This window comes from Topomyia yanbarensis, chromosome 1 (assembly GCF_030247195.1).
Source record: "Topomyia yanbarensis strain Yona2022 chromosome 1, ASM3024719v1, whole genome shotgun sequence".
Lineage (NCBI taxonomy): Eukaryota > Metazoa > Arthropoda > Insecta > Diptera > Culicidae > Topomyia > Topomyia yanbarensis.
Window position 1 is genome coordinate 206,469,894 of NC_080670.1, and position 25,150 is coordinate 206,495,043.

The 25,150-nt window shown below is 34.0% G+C and overlaps 1 protein-coding gene across 1 annotated transcript in view; it reads right to left on the reverse strand.

Moving 5' to 3' along the window:
- LOC131689504 (uncharacterized) overlaps window positions 1–25,150 on the reverse strand; it is a 150,685-nt gene that overhangs the window by 101,269 nt on the left and 24,266 nt on the right. The window contains exon 4 of the mRNA XM_058974641.1: window positions 3,515–3,694. Coding sequence (XP_058830624.1) covers window positions 3,515–3,694 — 180 coding nt within the window. The remainder of the gene's footprint in view (window positions 1–3,514; window positions 3,695–25,150) is intronic.

A 25,150-nucleotide genomic window follows, 5' to 3' on the forward strand; every position in this document is an offset into this window, starting at 1 on the left:
TGTTCCATTTATTTCAATCTCTTACTTTTTCCTTCTTTTTTGCTTCCTAGTATCAGTTTTTTCAATTTTTTTTTTATTTCTGTTATTTCATTTACCTTTCATTTTGTGATTACCCTTTATACTTTTTTCAGTACTTTCTTTGTCCTTTGGTTATTTTTTCCTTTTGTTTCTTTTCTTTTCGCTTGTTTATTTTTATCTTCTCCTTCAATAGTTTTTCATGCTTGATTTTATTTCTTTTTTTTCTTATTTACCTCATTTCCAATTTTTCTCTTTGCTTGTTCCTTTTTTGTTTTTTTCCTTTTTTCTTTTTCTCTTCTACCATTTTCTTCTTTTTTTAGTCTGTTTTTTACTTTGCAATTTTTCAATTCTTTTTATTTTTTCATATCTGTTTGTTTTTTTTTTGCTCTATTACTTGTTTATTGCTCTTCTTGAATTTTGACCTTTTTATTTGTCTTCGTTTTTCTCATTGCATTACATATATTTTATCATCTGTTCTTTTTATCTGCTTTTTAATTTTCCCTTTTTTGATTATTACTTTTCATTCATCAGGTTTTCTTTCCTACCTTTTCATTTTTACACTTTTCCGTTTTTCAATTTACTTTCCTTGCTCTCCTTTTTCATTTTTATGCCCGTTTTTCTTCTGTTTTGTTCTTTTTTAATTTTAAATTTCTTTCTTTATTATTTTGCTAACTGTATTTTTTTACAATTTTTTACTGTATTATCAGTGATCCTTTTTCTCTGTTTTCTATTCACCTTTCACCTTTCTCTTTTCTCCTTTATTTTCTGTTGTTGTTATTTCAAGTTTACCTTCCCCTATTCTACATCTTATTTTAACTATTTTTCTTTCGTATTTCCATTCCTTTATCCCATTTGCCTTTTTTGATTTTACATATTTAATTTTTGCTTCTTTGCTTTGTTTCTATTTTTACAATTCCTGTGTTCTTTTTTCATTGCTCTTTCCCCTTACTTTTCACGTATATCAAGCCTATACAACCGCTCCGAACTATCTTTAGCCGAGATCAGGTCAAAGCTTTTATATTGTTCGAATCAGTTCTCCGAGATCGGAAAAAGCCTATATGTGTGTATGTTATGTTTACGTTTTTTTTTCTCATTTCATAACTTTACAATTTCTATCATCTTTGATACTGCTTCTTTTTTCCACTTGTTTTTTGTTCTTTTCCCTCTTCTGCACTTTTTCTTTCAATCTTTTCTTTCATACTCTTTGCTTTTTAATTCACTTTTTCTATTTCATTCTCTTCTCTTTTTTAATTTTGATACTCTTGCTTTTCCTTTCTACTATTTTTGATTTGTTATTTTTCATTACTTCGTTTACCACTATTTATTATCCGAGTCGCTTTTCCCATGTTACATTTTCCCGTTCTCTCGCTTATTGCTATTCGATTTTTCTGCCTTCTTTTTATTGCTTTTCTGTTCACCTTTTCAACTTAGTTTTCCTTGTTCGAGTTTTTCTTTCGTGGTACTCTAATTTTATTCCTTTCTTTTTTTCCTTTTTTTCTTTTCACCGGTTTTTCCGCATTTTTCATTTATTCTTTCATATTTATTAATAGCCGTTTTTCTTTTTTAATTTTGAATTTTCCTTACTGGTTTGTATCCTTCTTTGTCTATTTTGTATTCCTTAAACTTTTGCCTATTCTGCTTTACAATTTTTGCATTTTTACTCTCTTGTTTTTTATTTCTCTTCTTCTATTTTTCCCTAAGCCTTCTAACAGTCTCTTTTATCTACTCACTTATTCCTAATTCATTTTCGTATTCTAATTTACTTTTTTTTCCTATTTCCCTGATACCATATTCACTGTTCTTTTTCCTTTCTTTACTTTTTGCCTTTTCATTTTTTTTTTATTTTTTTTTCTTGTTTTCAATTATCACTTGATACACTCAAGTTTTTTTACGCGGTTTTTTTGCGCGGTATTTTTACGCGGATTTTGAAATTTACGCTGCTTTCATTTATGCGGAATTTGAAATTTACGCGGTTTTTGAAATTTACGCGGTTTTCATTTACGCGGATTTTGAAATTTACGCGGTTTTCATTTACGCGGCATGTATCCCCCGCGTAAAAAAAACCTGAGTGTATTATTATTCCCTTTTATTTTTATTTTTTCTTATTTTCTTTTTGGGTTTTTGTATTTCATTTTTCTATTTTTTCTATTTTTCATCCTACATTTTTTCTTTATTAATTGTTTCTTTCTTACGTTCGATTTATTACCATTTTTGTCCTATTACTCCTTTCAACTTTCTTGTTACTTCTACTCTATCATTTCCCATCTTTTAGGTTGATTTTTCCTATCCTCTTTTTCCATTTTAGTTTGATTCTTTTTTACATTTTTCTTTTTGGCTGTTTCCTGTTTGGCATTATTCTTGACCCTATTTTGCCTACTGTAATTTTTCTTTTCTTTTGATTTGACATTTGTTTCCCTCTTTTTACATTATTTTTATCATCTGTCATGCTGCTTTATTTTACTGCTTCATTTATTCATTTCTTGATTTTTCTTTTTGCTTATTCTAATTTCAGATTTAAATTTCTCTTCATGGTCTTTGATTTTTCTTTTTATTTCTGATTCAGATATTTTGTTATTTCTATTTTCTCGATTTCCAATAAAGATTTTCAGGTTTAATTTTTGTGATTTTTTAAATAATTTTTCATTATTCATTTGATTCTATCTTTTTTCATCCTGATTTGTGATAATTTTCCATTTTTCATTAACTCTACTTATTCTTTTCTAGCTACTTCTATTTTTGTTAATATCTCTTATTTATCTAATTGTAGTACTTTATCACAACAATTAGATAAATATTATTATTATTTTCCAAATTTTCTGTGGGTTTTACTGATTTTCAGTTTGTTTCACCAACACAACCAACCAACACACCTAGTATTACTTAATTGCAAATTATCGCATTTAATTAATGTTGAGGTCTGTGTTGTAGTTCAGCTGTTTTATTTCTTCAAAATTGGGATAAAGTACTCACAATTGTTTCAAAGTTTTTCTTGTTGGACTTCTGCTGAAAATGTGACTTAAATGTGTTCGTAGAAAATTTAAATTTTGATGAGTATTTTATTAATAGAAATTTATGCTGAAACTTTATTCAAAATTTACAGAATAAACTGAGTGCATATTGAAAATTTATTGAAAATGTGCTTACAAATGGTTGAAGCACTATTTTATGTACTCCCTAAGTAGAAATTGGATAAATAAAGACAACCGTTCAAAGCATCTTTCGTGCAGGACCACAAACTTAAATAGTTGTTTCCTTTGGAATAGAAGATGCGCTGCCGTTTTGAATCTAGCGTCTATCTGGCGCTAAGTCAGTGTCAAATTCTGATGAGACGAAGCCGAAACGCAATCCATAACTTTAATCAAATCTCTCCAAATAGTGTAACAAACCAATAAAATCCCCAAAAATTATAATTGCCGCCAACAGCTCCATACACCACCAACATCCGTCCATTCAATTAAATAATCCGAAAAATAATATTAAATTGAAAGACACTCACCCCCAGATCCAGATAGGTCGTATAGATGGGATACGGAAGCGCAATGACCATCCCGGCAAGCCAGGAAGCGCAACTGCACACGAAAGCCGGCAGCCGTGCCTTGAGTGGATCCGTCAGCCATCGTTTCCGGTCCCAGGCAATCAGAAGGTGCGATATCATAGCGACGTGCAGGGGAATGTCCTGAAAAGGAAAAAAGAGACAACAACAATCGAATAAATGTTAATTGAGTTTGTTTTTGCGTTGTGTTTTTCGGTTTTGTGTTTCGGTCTTGTTGGTTACTCTTGCTTCGATATAAATGCGCTGGAAGCGGTGGTTTTGGTAAATTAATTGGAGTGTTGTTCTCTTATTTACCGGAAATGCGTGTCGAAACCGTTGCGAGGATAAGTCGACGACAACCTGTCTATATTTGGAAGGGTGCGGTATCGAAGGAAACGCAGCTGCTACTTGGATGGGTGCCGGAAAAAAATGTTCCATTTGAATAAACAGAAGATATTTTTTCGGATTTGGTTCCATCCTTCTACAATACCAATCACATTTTCAGCTTAAAAACTTCAAACAGCTGCGTCATATAATTCCAACCAACGATGGTCAGTGGACAGTACACAATTCCAATCATAAGCTCATATTTCACTGTACATTGTAGGACGGTCGGCTTCTGCTTTTTGCTTCAATCAGTTTCAGTCGAACATGAAAAAAAATCCCTTATCAATCGGCCTCCGACTATATCGGTTTAAAAACTTTTTCACCCGAAAAACTCAAACAACGACAAAACTGATAGACAAATAGACACAACATTTGAAACAAATCCGCAAACTCTTTACGTCACAATCCTAACAGGAGCCCGACATTCGCCAATGGTTTCTCCCAAACTTCATGGCCTCCTACCCTGATAGTTCGCACTCAAACTCAAACCGACAGTTTCAGAATCGCTTTTGTCTGTGACTGCTGTAAGTAAAGCTAACTTTTTCCGCCGACGACGCCCCTTTTTCCGACAGTCTGTCTTCGTCGTTCGTCAAGCTTGGACAACTTGGTGCTCTCTTTCATCACGTCGTTGAATGGACGGTTGTTTTTGGTTTTTCCTTCAGCTCCTGCTGTTTTCGCTGCTAATTCCCACGGCCGAACCTGCGGCTTGCTACGGTGATGCCAGGGATCATTTCCTTCTTCCGCTCCGGGACGAGGCGGACCCAATGTCCGCCAATTCTCCTTTTCCACCGGATAAGTGTCGATGTGAGTGTTTTCTACGGTTCGTTTGAATTATTCAAGCTATTAGGCACCGTGATGGTGATCGTGTTTTTCTTTCTTTCTTTCGGTGTTCGTCCGGTTCGGTTCTATCAAACAGTGGCCAAGGAGATGGAACAGGAGATTCAACTTTTACGCACTTTGATGGATAAGTGCTCCCGATGTCTGGCGGGAATGACGACCCTTATCATTAGCGGCAGCAGCAGCACCGATTCGGCAGGCATCTTGACCGGAGGAGTTGGTCCAAGGTGTGCGGATGGACCGTGTTTTGGGTGAGTGTTGTTGTTGTGATTTCCACCGATTTCGGACTGCAGTCAGTTCCGGGTGGGGATTAATTCAATTAGACCCTTTCAATCAATCATCGATGGCGGACAGTGGGTGACATGTTTTGCCAAAGAAACGGTGACTTTTGATTCGTTAGGAAGAAATTAAGACTGAACTGACTGACGAATATGAAATTTTAAAATACTCGGCCTAGTCATCTAAATCTTCATTTAACTAGCCTCCGATATATCTTGAGACTTTGGAGTGCCGAATTGACGCTAGCTCCAAAAACGGAGACACTAATTGTGTTCCTGAGCAAACCCGAGGAGTCCTACCATCGGCCAACTACATACTTCATCGAGTCTGCGACAGTCAGTCTCGATTCCATGATCACGCCGTCAATCTCCACGTCTTGTGGTGGTACATATACATGGAATTCTAACGTTAAGAGCTTATCACATGAAAACGCGTTTGTTTGCCTCAGGTCAGATAAAACTTTACTTTTTTACTTTTATTTTTGACTTTCTACTTTTGACTTTTTACGTTTTACGTTTTACTTTTTACTTTTTACTTTTTACTTTTTACTTTTTACTTTCTACTTTTTACTTTTTACTTTTTACTTTTTACTATTTACTTTTTACTTTTTACTTTTTACTTTTTACTTTTTACTTTTTACTTTTTACTTTTTACTTTTTACTTTTTACTTTTTACTTTTACTTTTTACTTTTTACTTTTACTTTTACTTTTTACTTTTTACTTTTTACTTTTACTTTTTACTTTTTACTTTTACTTTTACTTTTACTTTTTACTTTTTACTTTTACTTTTTACTTTTACTTTTTACTTTTACTTTTTACTTTTACTTTTTACTTTTACTTTTTACTTTTTACTTTTTACTTTTTACTTTTACTTTTTACTTTTACTTTTTACTTTTTACTTTTACTTTTTACTTTTTACTTTTTACTTTTACTTTTTACTTTTACTTTTTACTTTTTACTTTTTACTTTTTACTTTTACTTTTACTTTTTACTTTTTACTTTTTACTTTTACTTTTTACTTTTACTTTTTACTTTTACTTTTTACTTTTTACTTTTTACTTTTTACTTTTTACTTTTTACTTTTTACTTTTACTTTTTACTTTTACTTTTTACTTTTTACTTTTTACTTTTACTTTTTACTTTTTACTTTTACTTTTTACTTTTTACTTTTACTTTTACTTTTTACTTTTTACTTTTACTTTTTACTTTTACTTTTTACTTTTTACTTTTTACTTTTTACTTTTTACTTTTTACTTTTTACTTTTTACTTTTACTTTTTACTTTTTACTTTTTACTTTTTACTTTTTACTTTTTACTTTTTACTTTTTACTTTTTACTTTTTACTTTTTTCTTTTACTTTTACTTTTTACTTTTTACTTTTTACTTTTTACTTTTTACTTTTTACTTTTTACTTTTTACTTTTACTTTTACTTTTTACTTTTACTTTTTACTTTTTACTTTTTACTTTTTACTTTTTACTTTTACTTTTTACTTTTTACTTTTACTTTTACTTTTTACTTTTTACTTTTACTTTTTACTTTTACTTTTTACTTTTTACTTTTACTTTTTACTTTTTACTTTTACTTTTTACTTTTACTTTTACTTTTTACTTTTACTTTTACTTTTTACTTTTTACTTTTTACTTTTACTTTTTACTTTTACTTTTTACTTTATCGTGACGTGTTTTTAATAAGTTGTCGTGACTATTGACTGTAAATTTCGACATTCGACCTTTGGCTATTCGCTTTTTTCTGTCGTTTATTTATTTTGCACCTATAGAGTTCTACTTTTTTTATCTCTGGCAACCTTTCTTACTTTTTTTTATTTTTTCCTTTTTCTTTTTCTTGTTTCCTTTTCCTTTTTCTTGTTTCCTTTTCCTTTTTCCTTTTTCCTTTTTCCTTTTTCCTTTTTCCTTTTTCCTTTTTCCTTTTTCCTTTTTCCTTTTTCCTTTTTCCTTTTTCCTTTTTCCTTTTTCCTTTTTCCTTTTTCCTTTTTCCTTTTTCCTTTTTCCTTTTTCCTTTTTCCTTTTTCCTTTTTCCTTTTTCCTTTTTCCTTTTTCCTTTTTTCCTTTTTCCTTTTTCCTTTTTCCTTTTTCCTTTTTCCTTTTTCCTTTTTCCTTTTTCCTTTTTCCTTTTTCCTTTTTCCTTTTTCCTTTTTCTTTTTCATTTTCCTTTTTCTTTTTCCTTTTTGCTTTTTCCTTTTTCCTTTTTCCTTTTCCTTTTTTCCTTTTTCCTTTTTCCTTTTTCCTTTTTCCTTTTTCCTTTTTCCTTTTTCTTTTTTCCTTTTTTCCTTTTTCCTTTTTTCCTTTTTCCTTTTTCCTTTTTCCTTTTCCTTTTTCCTTTTTCCTTTTTCCTTTTTCCTTTTTCCTTTTTCCTTTTTCCTTTTTCCTTTTTCCTTTTTCCTTTTTCCTTTTTCCTTTTTCCTTTTTCCTTTTTCCTTTTCCTTTTTCCTTTTTCCTTTTTCCTTTTTCCTTTTTCCTTTTTCCTTTTTCCTTTTTCCTTTTTCCTTTTTCCTTTTTCCTTTTTCCTTTTTCCCTTTTTCCCTTTTCTTTTTCCTTTTTCCTTTTTTCTTTTTCCTTTTTCCCTTTTCCCTTTTTCCCTTTTCCTTTTTCCTTTTTTCTTTTTCCTTTTTCCTTTTTCCTTTTTCCTTTTTCCTTTTCCTTTTTCCTTTTTCCTTTTTCCTTTTTCCTTTTTCCTTTTTCCTTTTTCCTTTTTCCTTTTTCCTTTTTCCTTTTTCCCTTTTTCCCTTTTCTTTTTTCCTTTTTCCTTTTTTCTTTTCCTTTTTCCCTTTTTCCCTTTTTCCTTTTTCCTTTTTCCTTTTCCTTTTTCCTTTTTCCTTTTTCCTTTTTCCTTTTTCCTTTTTCCTTTTTCCTTTTTCCTTTTTCCTTTTTCCTTTTTCCTTTTTCCTTTTTCCTTTTTCCTTTTTCCTTTTTCCTTTTTCCTTTTTCCTTTTTCCTGTTTCCTGTTTTCTGTTTTCTGTTTCTTTTTTACCTTTTACTTTTTAATTTTCAATTTTCTCAATTTTCAATTTTCTCAATTTTCTCAATTTTCAATTTTCTCAATTTTCAATTTTCTCTATTTTCAATTTTCGCAATTTTCTCAATTTTCAATTTTCTCAATTTTCAATTTTCTCATTTTTCAATTTTCTCAATTTTCATTTTTTTCAATTTTTAATTTTCTCAATTTTTAATTTTCTCAATTTTCAATATTCTTAATTTTCAATTTTCTCAATTTTCAATTTTCTTAATTTTCAATATTCTCGATTTTAAATTTTCTCAATTTTAAATTTTCAATTTTCTCAATTTTCAATTTTCTCATTTTTCAATTTCCTCATTTTTCAATTTTCTCAATTTTCAATTTTCTCAATTTTCAATTTTCTTAATTTTCAATTTTCTCAATTTTCAATTTTCTCATTTTTCAATTTTCTCAATTTTCAATTTTCAAGTTTTAAATTCTGATTTCCTAATTTCTTGATTCGCTTAATTTTTTAATTTCTCTATTTCTTAATTTCTTAATTTCCTTAATTCCTTGATTCCTTAATTTCTTAATTTATTAATGTATTGATTTATTAATTTATTATTTTTGATTTATCAATTTAATAAATTTATTATTATATTATTTTTAGATTTCCTAATTTAGAATTTGAACGTTTGTTTATTGTTTGCTGGAGCCAGTGTCAATCCAGCGCTAGCTTAGTCCTGTCACTAAATTAGTGTCGGATTCTGATGAGACGAAGTCGAAACGCAAATTCCATAGCTAATTTGTAGTTTTTTTGCCTGACCGTATTTTTACGTGCTCAACCATGTGACAGACTGTAAGCCACCACAAAGAAAACATTCCACAGCGAATTTTGTGGAATGTTTTCTTCGACATTTCCGAAGCGGAATAGAGTTCCTCTAGCTGATGGTTTTTCAATGTTTTGTAGTATTTTCTCTGAGGATTCGTAAGACAGATTTGTCTGAAGACAAACAAAGAGACATAAAGTGACAAACATGCGAAATACATGAAATTAATACCAAAGTTGACAAAGACTTCCACGAATATAGAACAATGAAAAAAAAATGTGAAAAGAACTGTACAATCCCCATCTACTTTCAGAAAAGCATCCTGCATCGAAATGGCGGGCGGTAGAGGCGCAACCGTCTGTGGACCCTGTCCGGTGGGATTCGATGGAAACGGCACACACTGTACTGTCAGAGCTCCTGATGGGACCGTCGATGCCGGATGCCGATGACAACCACCGACAACCAAACCCAGCAGCAGCTGATGCGCCCCCTACCAGTTGGGTGTGAGCTTGCCAGCACAAACCTACTCCTAATTTGCCAGGAATACACGTTTCATTGAAGAAATAATTTACATTTTAATCATACTTAATTTTTTTGCCGCAAGAACTCGAAATGAACCGTTCTCCGAAAGCTGTCACATTTCGTACCGCGACACGGTACGCGGAAGGAAAAAAGTAGGTATGCCACCACCCTCTCCGCTAAAACGAAAATTATACCGACCGACCGTGGCCAACTAGATTGATGAAACTGTCGGTTTTTTATCGGATGGCCTGTGCAAAAAGGAGCTGCGTATGGAAAAGTTCTCTTGAGCGGAAAATGTTTGCCCTTCCGGGAAACTTTCCAAACAATCCATAAATAATCGACGGGGGAAGTTGTCAGAATATCAGGGATGGTTTGGCAGATTGTTGCTTCAAATTTCAAGAAAAAAAGTTAAGTTTGAGTGCTTTACAAATTGTTACGGCGGGTGAGGCCTCTGGAAGCAAGTTGAAAAATGAGCAACTTTGTGTGTGTTGTTTTGTTGCGACAAGAAAGGTAAGAATGATTGGAATGGAAAATTACATGAAATTTTACTTCGGGGAAAATGAGTAATTTGTTTCTTTTAGGTCTTTCGGAACCATCGTTTTTTTCTGCGAAAGGTTATAGACGTGACACTTTTCACAAATAGAAATCACTTCCAGTCCGATTTGGTTCAACTGCTCCGAATACCAGAAATACAATGGAGGGAGAGTAATCGATTTGTTCTCGGAGCACTGCTGGTGACTGAATGTCACCATCCATAACAACAGGTTGCAACGCCTACTGGCGTTCTCGAGCGAAATCTGGACTACTGCTGCTAGACCTGATTTATAACAATTTAATATAAAATTTATTACAATTTATCACGTAATCTGTTCTCAGGCATAATTTAGCAATTTCCTTTTGACCGGGCTCCCAATTATTTAGGCCAGATGCTGTACAGATGGCTGGTAGTATGAATCATGATGAAGATCTACATGGACGGACCAAGTTGAAATTCTTCTCCTCGGTGACCGGTGCCAGTGCGTTGGCCAGACTCGTAAAAAACCAACCGATATGGTATGCATTCACAATTAATGAACTCAACTGAAACTGCATCCGAATCGAATTGAATCCTCCACCTCGGTTCGGTGAATCAGTCATAGTCGATGCATAGTTTTTCCTATCAATTTACGACCCAGTTCCAGTGCATCATTTATTGCATACATTTATGCGCACACATCCACCCATCGATGGAACGGCATCATAGGATCAAATGCTCACGTTTTCCATTCACTGCTGTGTGCATTGATGAAGTTTCCTTCTTGAACGTTACCAGGCAGTAAGTTACATTCCAGATGGATGGTTGATTGGATTCGATATGAAGTTATATAGTTTCATCCGAGTTGGAACTATTTTCTTGCAGACTGTGGTGGTTGTATCGTACTGGTGGATAGCAGCAGTAGGATTTATGCCGTCAACTTCCGTTTGATGCATGCCCTGTTTTAACACGTCTTTCCATGAACTGAATACTGAATGGCGAGCCGTCGTTTCAATGGTAGATACTTTTCAGTTTTCCTATTATTCGTTCTGCAGCGAACTTCTCCTGTTCCGGATCTGAAACGAGTAAGAAACAACCAAGGACAATGCGTGTATATGAATACGTAGTCGTTTCGTAGAAATGCTCAGTCGTTGTTAGGTCACACCTCTTTGTCGTCTGTTTCGATTGTCACTTGCTGCAGAAGTAGTTCATGGAAGTGTTTCTTTATATTTCCGGTTTATTGAAAATGTGATGAATTACATCCCTACACGGAAAAATGCATTAAAAAGAAGAGGCTTCGTTTAGGCATGATATTACACTGCCACCTGGTGATGATTCCCCCATTGAAACATCAATAAACATCAGTAGGCTATAAACAAAAACAAATATTTGACAGCTCTTTCAGTTTGTTTACGGCAGCCATGGTGAAAGCAGTGAAGCAACTACGTTCGATGGTTTGTAATTACCACCGGCTTCACTCTGAAGCGAAGAAGTCGGTCATGGTGGCGCACTTTGTGTTAGCCGGATACAGGCGTTACTGGACCATGTTCAGATCATCGGACGGTTTTGCGAGATCGGATAGTGCAGCAAACGCTGAAACGGAAAATGGAAGAAAATGTGGCGAAATCCTTCCGTGCCTTGGGCCAAAAAGTGGACATAGTCATGAGAAAGCGGCCACCCTAAGGAAGCGGCTGAAGGATGCCTTTTCTGCGAGGCACATTGTGGTTGTGATCAGTCTACTTTCTACTTCTGGCGCAGTCAGACGTACAAGTGAACAACAGGCCTCTCGATCTAGTGTGCATTGTCTCGAGAACAAAGGAAACATCGGATTATTCTTGTCATCATGAGTAAAGTTGACGAAAAAGCTCTACTCTGATTCAACGCTGCGGTCGTTGACTTTAAATTTTGTTAAAATCGACCGAGTTTTAGTGAAGTGGAATACCTTCTGAAGGTAAAAATGCAACTTAGGCTTGCGGAAGTCTTGTACCTTCAGTATCATCATCTGCGCAATGCAGTGTTAATATCATTCAACACGTTAGCACAAGCCGAGCGTTTCGTTTAGAAGAACAACTTAAAACACGTGGTTGAAAGTGACAACGTTGGAATTAAGATTCCCGTATATATTGAGAATGATTATATGATGTAAGGTTATATGACCTACCACCTCGTACCCCTCTTGAGCCAATTGCAAAATGCATGTCGGAATATGGAGAAGTAGAATCCGCTATACCTGATACTTGGAGAAACTTCTTCCCGGGTACTCGTTTTTGCAGTGAGAATGTGGGTTGAAAGGCCTATACCCTCCTACTTGACAAAAAAAACTCAAAACTTACGGAACTACAATTATGCAAACTACGCTATGCACCCATGAGGGGCAAACTCCTACGTGTCAGTATTGTAATCAGACAGCTCATCATGGACAACCTTGCACGGAAGATGCAGAGGAAAATGCATCTCAACCGATCGCCAACTCATCTACGGCAAACCAACCTAAAACAGAGTTTTCAATACCAATGCCTGAACCACAAACGGTGGCCAAATTTGTGGCAGCTGTTCAGACCATAATGACAAACGCACCCCAAAAGCAACTGTAAGCAACATCGGTAACAAATGTAGTAACAATAACGACGGATTTACACTGATCAACAGTAAGTGCAAGAAGCAGCGGACATCTGATCCCAGTCACCAAGCCAGCTTCGACCGGGACGTGAAAAACAAGAGAGAATTAGATTGACCTCCCTGACGCTGTTTGTCAACAGACCTCGCGAAAGAAGTATTTTCGGAGTGCGGTTGATCAGTAGATGACGGAAAACGTTATCTGAAGCCATTCCACAATCCACAATGGCCACTTCCGGTATAGATAAATTCTGTATAATCTCAGCAATATCCATATTTTCGGAAGGTGGCTGACGATGGAAATCGATGACTGAAGCCATTTCACAATCCAAAATGGCGATTTCCGGTTCAGATCAATTCTCTAGTACCTAAACACTGACCGTAGTTTCAGAATGGGATTAACGAGTAGATGATGAACATCATTGTCGCCAAAATCTTCCGAGTTAGGCACTCCAGGGTTGGGATTTGCAGTCCAAATATCAAACGAATCCAATGTTCGTTTACCGAGGACTCTTGGTCTGCGTTGTATCAATGCACTGCATTCGCAGAGCAGATGCTTTGATGTTTCACTTTCAGATCCGCGGACGCGGCATGTATCGTTTGTAAGTTTACAAATTTTGGATTTAGTGGAAAATTTTGCTCTACCGAAAGTCGCTCTCCTTGCCTTCAAAATGGCGTCACTCATCGATTTCCATCATCCACTCGTCAAGCCAATTTAAAATACACCTTTATGGTTTAGAGAATTTAGCTCAACCGGAAGTTGCCATCGTGGATCTCAAAATGACGCCAATATTTCTTTTGTCTACTAATCAAGCCCATTACAAGAGTAGTCATTGTTAGGTTTTATTCATAAAATTTTGTGAACCGCTTTTACGAAACGATTTGAAATAAGGATGGGAAGCGAACCAAACCCCAAATCACGAACACTTTTTTACGAACTAACTCAATTTACGAACCTCCGGTTTGGTTCGTAAATGGATGGTCCAGTGTATCTCTTACGAACAACAATTCCACCGATTCAATGGAGATGAAACTCTTCTCCAAATTCACAACCTGCTGGCGAAACCGAAATCGACAAACCCAATGTCATCCAGTACTAAGAATATCAACGCAATTCGGGCGGTCAATTTGTGGTCTACCACCAAACCAAAAATAAAGCATTCGATATCATCGCGATACCGTGAGATTCGACACCTCGATGCGCGACCGTATCCAATTGACTAACAAGATTGCTGCAAGCATTTTATGCAGAAGCACTGCGCGTCTGCGTACCTGCCCAGGTAGTTGAAATCGATGGAGTAATAACACAAATGGAAATCGACTTTTTTGATTTTAGAATGGCTCTAAAATCCAAAAAGTCTAGCATTCACAACAACAGGTTCAGCGGGGAGAGTTTCGTGTCGAGTAGATTGTAAAAATTGTGCTGAATGGAAGGTGAGAAAAGAAAATTTACGTCAAAATCCAGAGCATGCCGTCTCATGGATAACGAAACCTATGCCGCCAAGATGGATTTCAGGAATGTTTCCGGACAAAAGTTTTTTTTTCTAACCACAGTACACGGGATGTACAAATGAATAATTTTCGCCGAAGAATTCGGCCTAAAACTTGCGATCTGTCAAGGAATTTGTAGCTGCAAACTCTAAACTAAGCATTTCATAATCAACAAAACGGTGTATTTGAATCTGTAGTAACAAAAGTGCTTATAGCTAACTGTACTACCTATCATTAAGGCTCAGAAACGTCCAATGATGTTTTATTCAGATTTGGGAAGCTGCCGCTACGGCCCCAACAATATGGTAAGTCTTACTCACTGGGATATCAATCCACCGATCTGCCCACAACTCTGCCTAATCGAAAAGTATACGGCCATTATTCGGCCGAAGGTATGTTGCGAAAAAAGGCTCGATGTTGGAGAAAAGTTGCCGCTGAGGTTGATCAGTACAGTGACGGGTTTACGATGTCGGTGGGCTTGGTCATTTTTTTATGATTTTCTATCGTATCGTGACGAAGTTTTCGCCACTGAAACACGTGTATTTTTGCAACAATTCGCTATCAAAGTATTTCAAATTCGACCACCCGAAGCGCTGCTATAGACTAAATAAGGTGTCCGATTTGTAAGTGAAATTCAATCGCAATCGGCCGATAGAAGTTATGATCGGAGGCTAATTTTTCGGATTTTGAAACATGTTGAGTCAATTGAACAATCTATTCGGCATTTGGCATCTACAAGTTGAATTGGATCTTATACACAGCTCGAGTAACGTCAGGGAGATTTTGGAGCTGGAACAAATTTTCTCAACGATATCGAAGATACTCGCTTTCGTGTTTTTTACTGTTTCGGGTACGCATACGTCTGGAAGCATCACGAAGCTTTATAATCGATGTTTCCTTTGGTAACCTGTTAACGAGCGAAATCACCTTTCTGTGTTTTTGTTTTGTTTTAAAAATTCGCATATTTATTGAATCTTTCGAGAGTTCTGAATTTGGAGCAGGTGGAGAATTTTTCCGCTCATACCTCACTTTTGTCCTATCACGCAGTTAATTTGATATTTTTTTCACTGAAATGTTTCTAAGAAATCGAAATTGTCTTTGTTTGCTTTCAGACGATAGTTTGACGGACTATCCAACGGAGAAAACCGATCGGAAATGGTGAGTGAAGCTAAGCAATCATGTGTTAAAAATTCCCCCCCGAGAGGCGAGATTCGAACTCGCAACCTTTGAGACATCCCAGAAAGAACACATGGTTCACCATACCCAGGGATAGCATAAGGGTTAGTGCATTGGTCCGGAGTCTCAAAGGTTGCGAGTTCGAATCTCGCCTCTGGGGGGAATTTTTTTCACATGATTGCTTAGCTTCACTCACCATTTCCGATCGGTTTTACCCGTTGGATACCACCAGTCCTAAATAAGCTATTGGCACTTAAGTCAAAAGACCAAAAATTGAATTATTAGATAGTTTGAAACTTTGTTGAATTTTTATCTTTTTTCTTAATTTGAACTTATATGGAACAGTTGAATTGGTTGCACACTAGTTTCGTTTTTCCAAAAAAAATCGTATGATCTGTTAATTGCGTCCAAAATTGCTAAAACCCTTTCATTTGGTGTTGCTATTTTAATGGTCAATCTCCCTATAAGTAAAATATTATTACCAACTTTCTTTGCATGCTTTTGCCGATAGCTTTAGTGAAGACACAAAGTCTTCAGCAAAGTTGTTGAGCAAGCTTTTGAAAATAACTTTACTGAAGACACAAAGTTTTTATCTTTAATACCAATATTATTTAATTATTTAATATTTAATTCAACTTTATTGCTGTTTGTTTGTGAATTATGTGAACCTTTAATAAAACTTTTTAAATATCATTCTGACAAATTTGGTATGTTCCGTAAAAAGGTTTGAATTATTTACCAATTTTTTTTTTTTTTTGTAAGACAAATGAGCTAACGTCTTTGGAAAAGTTGTGGAAATTGCTTTCGCGAATTGCTGAATACATGAAGTGTCTTTTTTAAATGCATTTCTAATTGCACCTAGAGCTGGCTGCCCGACCCCGTTCGAAAGTTATTACTTTTAAAACTTTAGCTAATTTTACCAAAAAACCCCCGATAACTTCTACGTCACAAGAGCGATGATCTCTTCTAGAAGAAGATATGCATCTTGATGAGGCGAACAACTTTCCGAAATGTGGTGATGATTTATCTACGATATATAAAAAGTAATGTTAAAAAAAAGTTTTTGTGGGCTCATTCACACACAACGGTCAATAACTTTGAGTTTACAGTAAATAGAGATTTTTGGTCTTCAGTAAAGATGTTCGCAAAAACAATTTCTTTAATTTTTCCGAAGACTTCATTTTGTTTTTCATGCTTTGAAAAAAAATGGTCGCAAATATCGCACTTTAAGGGAGATTAATAACTATAACTATTTCATCAAAATGAAAGTCTTGGATCCTTATAAAACAACTCATTGATGGACACGCTTTACCGTTTTCGCGTGAATAATTTTTCGCACGCTTTTATTCAATTCTCTACCAATCGGGACATCAGTCTCGATCAGACGTTTCATCTGTCCTATATAAGCTGTGTGTCATTTCTGGATTAAGAATTTAGCTATCGACCCGATTCGCAGACAATGGTGCGCTTGTCGAATTTATTTAGCCAGAGCTCGATAACTAGGGAAACTAATCTCCGATCATAACTCATATCGGCCGATTTTATTGCTTTCATGTATTTTTTTTATTTTCAACTTCATGTTTTTTTTTTTTTGGCTTTAAAAGGTGCCATTTTTATTCAACTTTCATAAGGGTATCGTCCAAAAATGTATATGTATTTTATTACACAATTCTTAGAAAATACAAATATATAAATTTCCGAAAAATGAAAGTTTCTGTCAGTTTTTTTTTAAACCACCTTTCATACCCGTTTATGAAACAAATTTCTTCCAAGGCAACGAAACGAACAACTATCTTGCTATGTATTCAAAATTCTAGAGGTTCGTTTGTTTTAGTTATTTAGATTATTTATGTATCTTTCTCGAAATTATCGAAATAATTGTGGGCATTGTAATAAATAAGAGCTAATAAGTACCATGTCCAATAGTTTTTTTTTTTCAACCAGACGGGAGACAGCTACTCTCTTTATTCGGATTCCTCAAAAAAGTGACAATTCAAGCATCAGCTGTACCACTTTGAACCAATGGAAAAACGCTTCATTGGATTGGAACTGGAAGCGAAACCGGATGGATAATTAGGAACGGTATGGACGGTGACGAGTTACAACCGAATCTTTTTCTTTTTTTGTTCTTCAGGTTCAAAAATAATGCGATTAGATTGAATTTCAAGCAGAGCGAGCTCCAGCTGCTTGACATCAATCGAACCGTTGAAAACAAGAGTTGAGAGGGCAGACACTGTTATATAAAATAGCTTTGATTCAATTCAAGTGTAAAAATCGTTCAAAAAAATCAAGATTATGTGTTTCGCCGTAAAAATCGCTTGAAAAACTTTTCCTCGAAAAAAAAACAGCCGGGATAAATCTTCAGAAAGAAAATCTGTTTAAGACTAACGATTTTTAACCACAAAAAATCGTGAAAGTCGGTTAAAAAAATTCACACTAAAAATCTTTGCTATGTTATTGCAGAAGTCGCTTATTTTGCTTGAATACACGGTAGAGATTAATTTCGTGCAAACAAGGTCAAAACGAAGTGAACAGGATACAAACAATGCAATTGTCTCTGTACAAGATGGAGCCAGTATTCGATCCAGCCTCTAAAAAATTCAAGGTTCCGTTCGAAACATTGTCGCGCAGCTAAGCAACCACGTTAGCCGGAATGCACAACTTCAATTCCACACTCTGGCGACGACGAGGGCATCGAAGAAGTCATTTGCAAGCACAAGACCAGACGCAGCTGCTGAAAAAACGTGTTTTTTTAGATTTCCTTCTGCGGTTTCATGATTTTTCACTTCATTTGCTCCATTATCTTACCTGAATGACGTCAATGGATTGCATTTATTATTTGTGTTATGATTTTTTAAATGATCTGCAGTATTTATACTCTTCAAATAAAAGTTGAACCACTGATTTTCTAGGTGTGTACGTTGTTTTAGTTAACCTGGAATATATACCTATCATACCCCCAGATTTTGAAAACATCGAAAAAAGTGCTTTCGCCTTTTTGGATTTAGATTGAAAGATATTTCACCATGCATAGAATCATTATTGCCAACACGTTACTAGATGTATAACTTTTCCAACAAGTGCTTGTTCGCCAAAATCAGCGCAAAAATACCTTCGCACGAGCTCGCCAACAAAACTGACCTACTTGACCCCACCCTATTTCTGTAACATTTCGTGTATGGTGTAGTTGAATTGTGTTAACTACTGAATCGATTCAAAACAATGACGAAAAAGTGTTACATTGATTATTTTAAATTTAAAAATGCCACCTATCTTTTGATTGCTTCCAGTTTATTATTCTAACTATTCTAAGGAATCGCAAGTGGTTCAAGTTGAAGAGCAGCTTGGACTCTAATCGTGTCTTGAAAATGTCGCATTTCCCCGCTGATGCTATCAGCATTCCCACAGGATGGGAAAATTTCCACCTTTTCCAAGGTACAGTCTGTCCTGTGCCCTGATTGAAACTGGAGAAACCTTCTTGGAACGATTTACTCCTTATCAAAGACCAACAACACTTTATCACAGCCCCATCAGGGCACGTGTTTTTAATCGACGAGAAACAATTTATAACAGGAACTTGCTCGAGGCAGAAAGGGATAGACTAAAACCGTTTGAATCTTATGTTGATCCGAGCGGGTGGGTGGAGGAGGGTCTGCATCCAGAGGGATTAAACACGTACATCAATTTCCTTCCCGAGGACACGACACATCTCTCAATTGATGGGGGATGAACCCTGGACGGTGACGACAAACCGTTGACCGTATGGTTTGAAGTAATTAAAATTAATGAATTTCTCGCAGAGCGCAAAACCTGAGGCAAGATCCGTGTCACCGGGTTGAACTCGGGGTTAAGCTAAGGTGACGACACGGCCAGCGCGTGTGATGTGAGGATGCTCTTTAAAAGGACTCGGAAATGTGGCACTTGTTCACACGCTTGAACGGACAGGATGAATGCGGACATGCTGCTTGGTACCTCGGATGGATATGCATATGCACGGAGAAAAATTTGTTCGAGTTAGGATAAACATTTCGTCTTCGTCTCATCAGTAAAGTGCGGCCAACTTGACACGCACAAATCTCCTGAATTTGAATCATGCTATCTATACATTTGACAACAGATTTTTTTTCCGTGCGGTGGTATAGTGAAAATGAAGTACACGATCAGGGATGATTGTCTGCATTTAATATACCGAGTTGACTCCTGTATGGTGCTACATCAATGGCCAGCAGTACTGCTGTTGTTGTTGTGCGGAGCGAGTTTCCGGTTGACTCGTGTTAAATCTGTAGTTAAATGTTTCCTACCAGGATGTATTTTAATGTGACACAAATCTGCATTAAGCTCGAGTTTCAGTGTGGGAAGCATCTCTGAAGTTTGATTATATTATATAATAATATTAACCCTCAGATGCCAGTCATCGTTTTTATGCGATTCGAATTGCAAGTAAACTCGGTCTATGAACTATAACTAGATCAGTTATGGAATTTTCGTTTCGACTTCGGTTCATCAGAATCCGACATTAACTTAGTGCCAGGACTAAGCTAGTGCCGTATTGATGCTAGCGTTAGAAATGAAGACACAATTTGTGCTCCTGGGCAAACCCCTAGTTAAGTGTGATGTCCCGCAAGAACTTCATTTTGGGCCCTTCATTTTTCCCAATTTTCTCGTTAGTAGAGTAAAAATAGCTTCTACCTTAATTTTTCTCCTTAGGATAAAATTAAATACAGTACATATTGGCTTTCTAAATCAAACTAAGTTTCGATTTCATCAATTGTCATCAGCTTAATCAGAATTTTTGTTCTTCCGGGACATCACGCCTGACTATAGGAATTTGCTCAGGAACACAAATTGTGTCGCCGTTTTTGAAGCTAGCTTTGTCCTTGCACTAAGTTAGTGTCGAAATCTGAAGAGACGAAGTTGATACGCAAATTCCATAATTATTTCAGGAAATATTGTTCTTTCACGACGCCCAATAGATTCGTTAAAAGTAACTGAACTTTCGAACTGCTGCCTGTATCAATATCGCATGGATGAACCCTCACCGAGTTCATTATCTGACATATCACATACACGAATATGCATGTAGATAAGAGACGAGTTCAATGTGAACCACGGTTGCCACTTTACGACACAACAGCACTGAAGAGGACACCTCTTCCACACACACACAAGAATGGAGGGACCGGCAACTGATAGTCACACCAAACCCGAACAAAACAGACCCCAGATACTTGACAAGCTCTTGTTGTTGTCCAAATTGGATTTGGTTTCCCTGCTGTGCTGTCCCTGCTGCCGCGTGTCGAAATTATTTGCTTGGTTGGGTACGGGTGCGACCGGTTGGTTCAACGGAGCCTTGTACCCGATGGGAAATGGAAAATGACACGCCTGAATGTGTGAAATTAATGTGATTGAGATGGTCCGATGCATTTGCGATGATCGATTATTTATAGCAGACACGATATGTATTGCCACCGAGAGAAGTTGGATCTTAACACACAGCAAACAAACAGTATTCAGTAGACCAAAGAAAGAAATTTTAAGTGGTCTTTAAAATATTCTATCAATTTCAAAATAAATATAAAAAATCTACGGCTCATTCAAGCTATCGCAGTGAACCGTATCAAATGATCTAGTAAGAATAAAAAATTGGAAAAAAATCTTATGTCTTCACTTGTGTCTAGAATCCTGCTTAAGAAGCAGCTTTCTACTGCGAAATTATATGGATTTATATATTGCATAGCGCCAGGAGTTTAATTCCATAGCCAAAATAAAAAACGTTTTACTTTTCGTCATCAAACCAGAGCTCTTTTTTCGATTATATAGGTTTTACCATTCGAGTCTATCAACTCTTTCGGATTGGAAAAATCATTCGGGACTAGCCAGTTGCTTTAGGCTAATTTAGAAACTATTTTGATACATCGTCTAACTTGGCACCAAGTTGGTGCTAGTTACTGACGAGAAGAACTCGAAACGAAAAAAATCCAGCCTAATGATTTTTTTACCGATTTTTCTCACACTGTGAGACAGAAGGTTTTCGAGGGAGAACTTTTCAAACAATTCTTACACCAATCAGTAGCGACTGGCTCAAATGGCACGTCGCTTAACGTTTGCAGTCGACTTTTATACTCTAGTAAACTCAAAGAGATTTTACGAAACAGAATCTGCCCTATCCACGTTCGTTGTTCAGCTGTTCGATTAATGCCAAAAGTATTCCACTCTGTGCATTGAAACACCTGCTAGAAATTCAATCTATTTCCAATCCAATTATTTGCCAACCTGCAGAACAATAACGAGGAAATTCGGTTGAAACTCGTCACCGTCCACACCGTCTCCCAATTATCCATCCAGTTTCGCTTCCAGTCCGAATCCAATCCAATGAAGTACTTTTCCTTCTAGTTCAAGGTGTCACAGCTGTGCTTGAATTGTTTTGTGGAATCCGAATATTGAGAACAGCTTTTTCCCGTTCGGTTTAAAGAAACTATTCGATGTGGTATCAATTTGCTCGTATTTATAACATTGCTAAAATTCTTTCTTCTAAAATCCGGTGACTTGTTCAAGATGGCTTCGAACAGCTAAAGATAATAAAAACTTTTTAATACCCCTAGCAGTGATATGAGATATTTCTTGTATCACTACTTTGTTCTCTCATTTTTTTTTAATTTATGCGAAATACGTGTACAAGTAAAAATCGGATGAACGTAAGAAAACGAAAAAAATTAATAAATCAAACAAAATCAATAAAATAAAGCAAATAATTCATTTTATATCGAATGAAATGAACAAAATGAATATAATGAATAAAGTGTATAACATAGTTTTACGAATAAAATGAATAAGAAGAGTAAACTTGACCAATTGAGCTAAATGAGTGCACGAATAAAATTAATAAATTATATTAAAAAAGGAATAAAATGAATACAAAGTAAAAAAGACTGGAAGTAATCGAATGAACCAAATGACGTTATAAATGAAAGAAACAAAAAAAATAAAAGAAATAAGAAAAATAAAATAAATAAAAGAAATAAATGAAATTAATTAAATAAATGGACTTAATGTAATTAATGGAATTAAGGAAAAAATGGAAAAAATGGAATTAATGGAAAAATGGAATTAATGGAAAAATGGAATTAATGGAAAAAATGGAATTAATGAAATTAAGGAATTAAGAAAATTAGGGAAAAATAATGAAATCAATGAAATTAATGAAATTAATTAAATTTATTAAATTAATGAAATTAATGAAATTAATGAAATTAATGAAATTAATGAAATTAATGCAAATAATGAAATTAATGCAAATAATGAAATTAATGCAATTAATGAAATTAATGCAATTAATGAAATTAATGCAATTGATGAAATTAATGAAATTAATGCAATTAATGAAATTAATGCAATTAATGAAAATAATGAAATTTACGAAATTATGAAATTTACAAAGTTCACAAAATTTACAAAGTTCACAAAATTTACAAAATTCAGGAAATTTACAAAATTTAGGAAATTTGGAAAATTCAGGAAATTTAGGAATTTTAGGAAATTTACGCAATTCACGAAATATACGAAATTTGCGAAATTTACGAAATACAGAAAATTTAGAAAATTCAGAAAATTTAGGACATTTAGGAAATTTACAAAATTTACGAAGTTTACGAAATTTACGAAGTTTACGAAATTTACAAAATTCACGAAATTTACAAAATTTGTAAAATTCAGGAAATTTACGAAATTTAGTAAATTCACGAAATTCAAGAAATTAACGAAATTTACGAAATTTGCAAAATTTACAAAATTTAAGAAATTTACGAAATTCAGGAAATTTAAGAAATTTAGAAAATTTGCGAAATTCACGAAATTTACGAAATCTACGAAATTTACAAAATTCACAAAATTTACGAAATTCAGGAAATTTAAGAAGTTTAGAAAATTAAAAAATTTAGAACATTTAAAAAATTTAGGAAATTTGGAAAATTGCCGAAATTTACGAAATTTACAAAATTTACGAAATTCAGGACATTTATGAAATTCAGGAAATTTAGGAAATTCAGGAAATTTGGGAAATATAGGAAATTTAGGACAACATTTACAAAATTTACAACATTTACAAAATTTACAAAATTAACAAAATTTACAAAATTTACAAAATTTACAAAATTTACAAAATTTACAAAATTTACAAAATTTACAAAATTTTCAAAATTCACAAAATTTACAAAATTTACAAAATTTACAAAAATTACAAAATTTACAAAATTTACAAAATTTACAAAATTTACAAAATTTACAAAATTTACAAAATTTACAAAATTTACAAAATTTACAAAATTTACAAAATTTACAAAATTTACAAAATTTACAAAATTTACAAAATTTACAAAATTTACAAAATTTACAAAATTTACAAAATTTACAAAATTTACAAAATTTACAAAATTTACAAAATTTACAAAATTTACAAAATTTACAAAATTTACAAAATTTACAAAATTTACAAAATTTACAAAATTTACAAAATTTACAAAATTTACAAAATTTACAAAATTTACAAAATTTACAAAATTTACAAAATTTACAAAATTTACAAAATTTACAAAATTTACAAAATTTACAAAATTTACAAAATTTACAAAATTTACAAAATTTACAAAATTTACAAAATTTACAAAATTTACAAAATTTACAAAATTTACAAAATTTACAAAATTTACGAAATTCATGAAATTTAGGAAATTAACGAAATTTAGAAAATTTACGAAATTTAGAAAATTTAGGAACTTTACGAAATTTAGGAAATTTAGAAAATTTAGGAAATTTACGAAATTAACGAAATTTACGAAATTCAGAAAATTTACGAAATTTAGAAAATTTGGGAACTTACGAAATTTAGGAAATTCAGGAAATTTACGAAATTTAGGAAATTTACAAAAGTTAGAAAATTTAGGAATTTCAGAAGATTTGGGAAATTAATGAAATTGAATGAATTAAATGAATGAAATAAATGAAAGGAATTAAATAAATAAAATGAAGAGAATAAAAATGGAATAAAATAATAAAACGAATAATCAGTTAATAAATGTTAATAAAAACATGTGGAATGGTCCAAAGTGCAAATAAGAGCCTCCCTTTGTTTGCCTTCTCTTTCGATTATTACGGCGTCATCATAAGTTTTTAGAAAACATTTCCAATGCGTTTATTTGACACGGTATTTGCGAAAGTTTTTTACGCCGGAGTTTCTTTTCTTTCATAGCATTTGACAAAAAATTCTTTATACTAACAGGTTACCAAAATAGTAATTTGTCTAACGCTAGTACTTCAATGACCAAACAACATGCTCAATGTCGTAGTATCCCTCTCCGCAAGCACAATGGTTACCCTCTACGAGCCCAATATGGCGAAAATCTAAATTAAAGGGTTTCATATTTTTTTTAAATTAAATATAACACACAAATAGTTGTAAAAAACAATTGTTTTTTGCTTATTTTGGTAAGGGATCATCCATAAATGACGTAGCATTATATGGGGGAGGGGGGAGTTGTATTTTGTGATGATGTGTGACGACAGGGGGGGTAGGGGGTCATGTCATGTTACGTAGCTTCTTTAAAGGGGAATAGAATAGAATTTTTAAAAAAAATTACGTTGACAAGGGGGGGCAGAGTTATCGTAAAGCTACGTAATTACCAGGGGGTATTTAGAGGTTTGTGACGAAATGCTACGATGGGGGAGGGGGGTGTTAAAAATCACTCAAAAAATGCTACGTAATTTATGGATCATCCCTAACTTATGGTTTTCAATTTAATAATTTAAAACAACTTTAAACAAATGTCAACCGCGACTTCACTTTAAAAATATAGAACCTATCTAGATGAGTTACTACCTATCTAGATAAGAACCAAAAATTCTAAAGTAATATTGAATTCTGTACGCAATATATCTTGCTAAAGACATCCAAACATCGGGATGCATACCAAGAACGCTAGAGGTTTCTGTTTATCAAGGA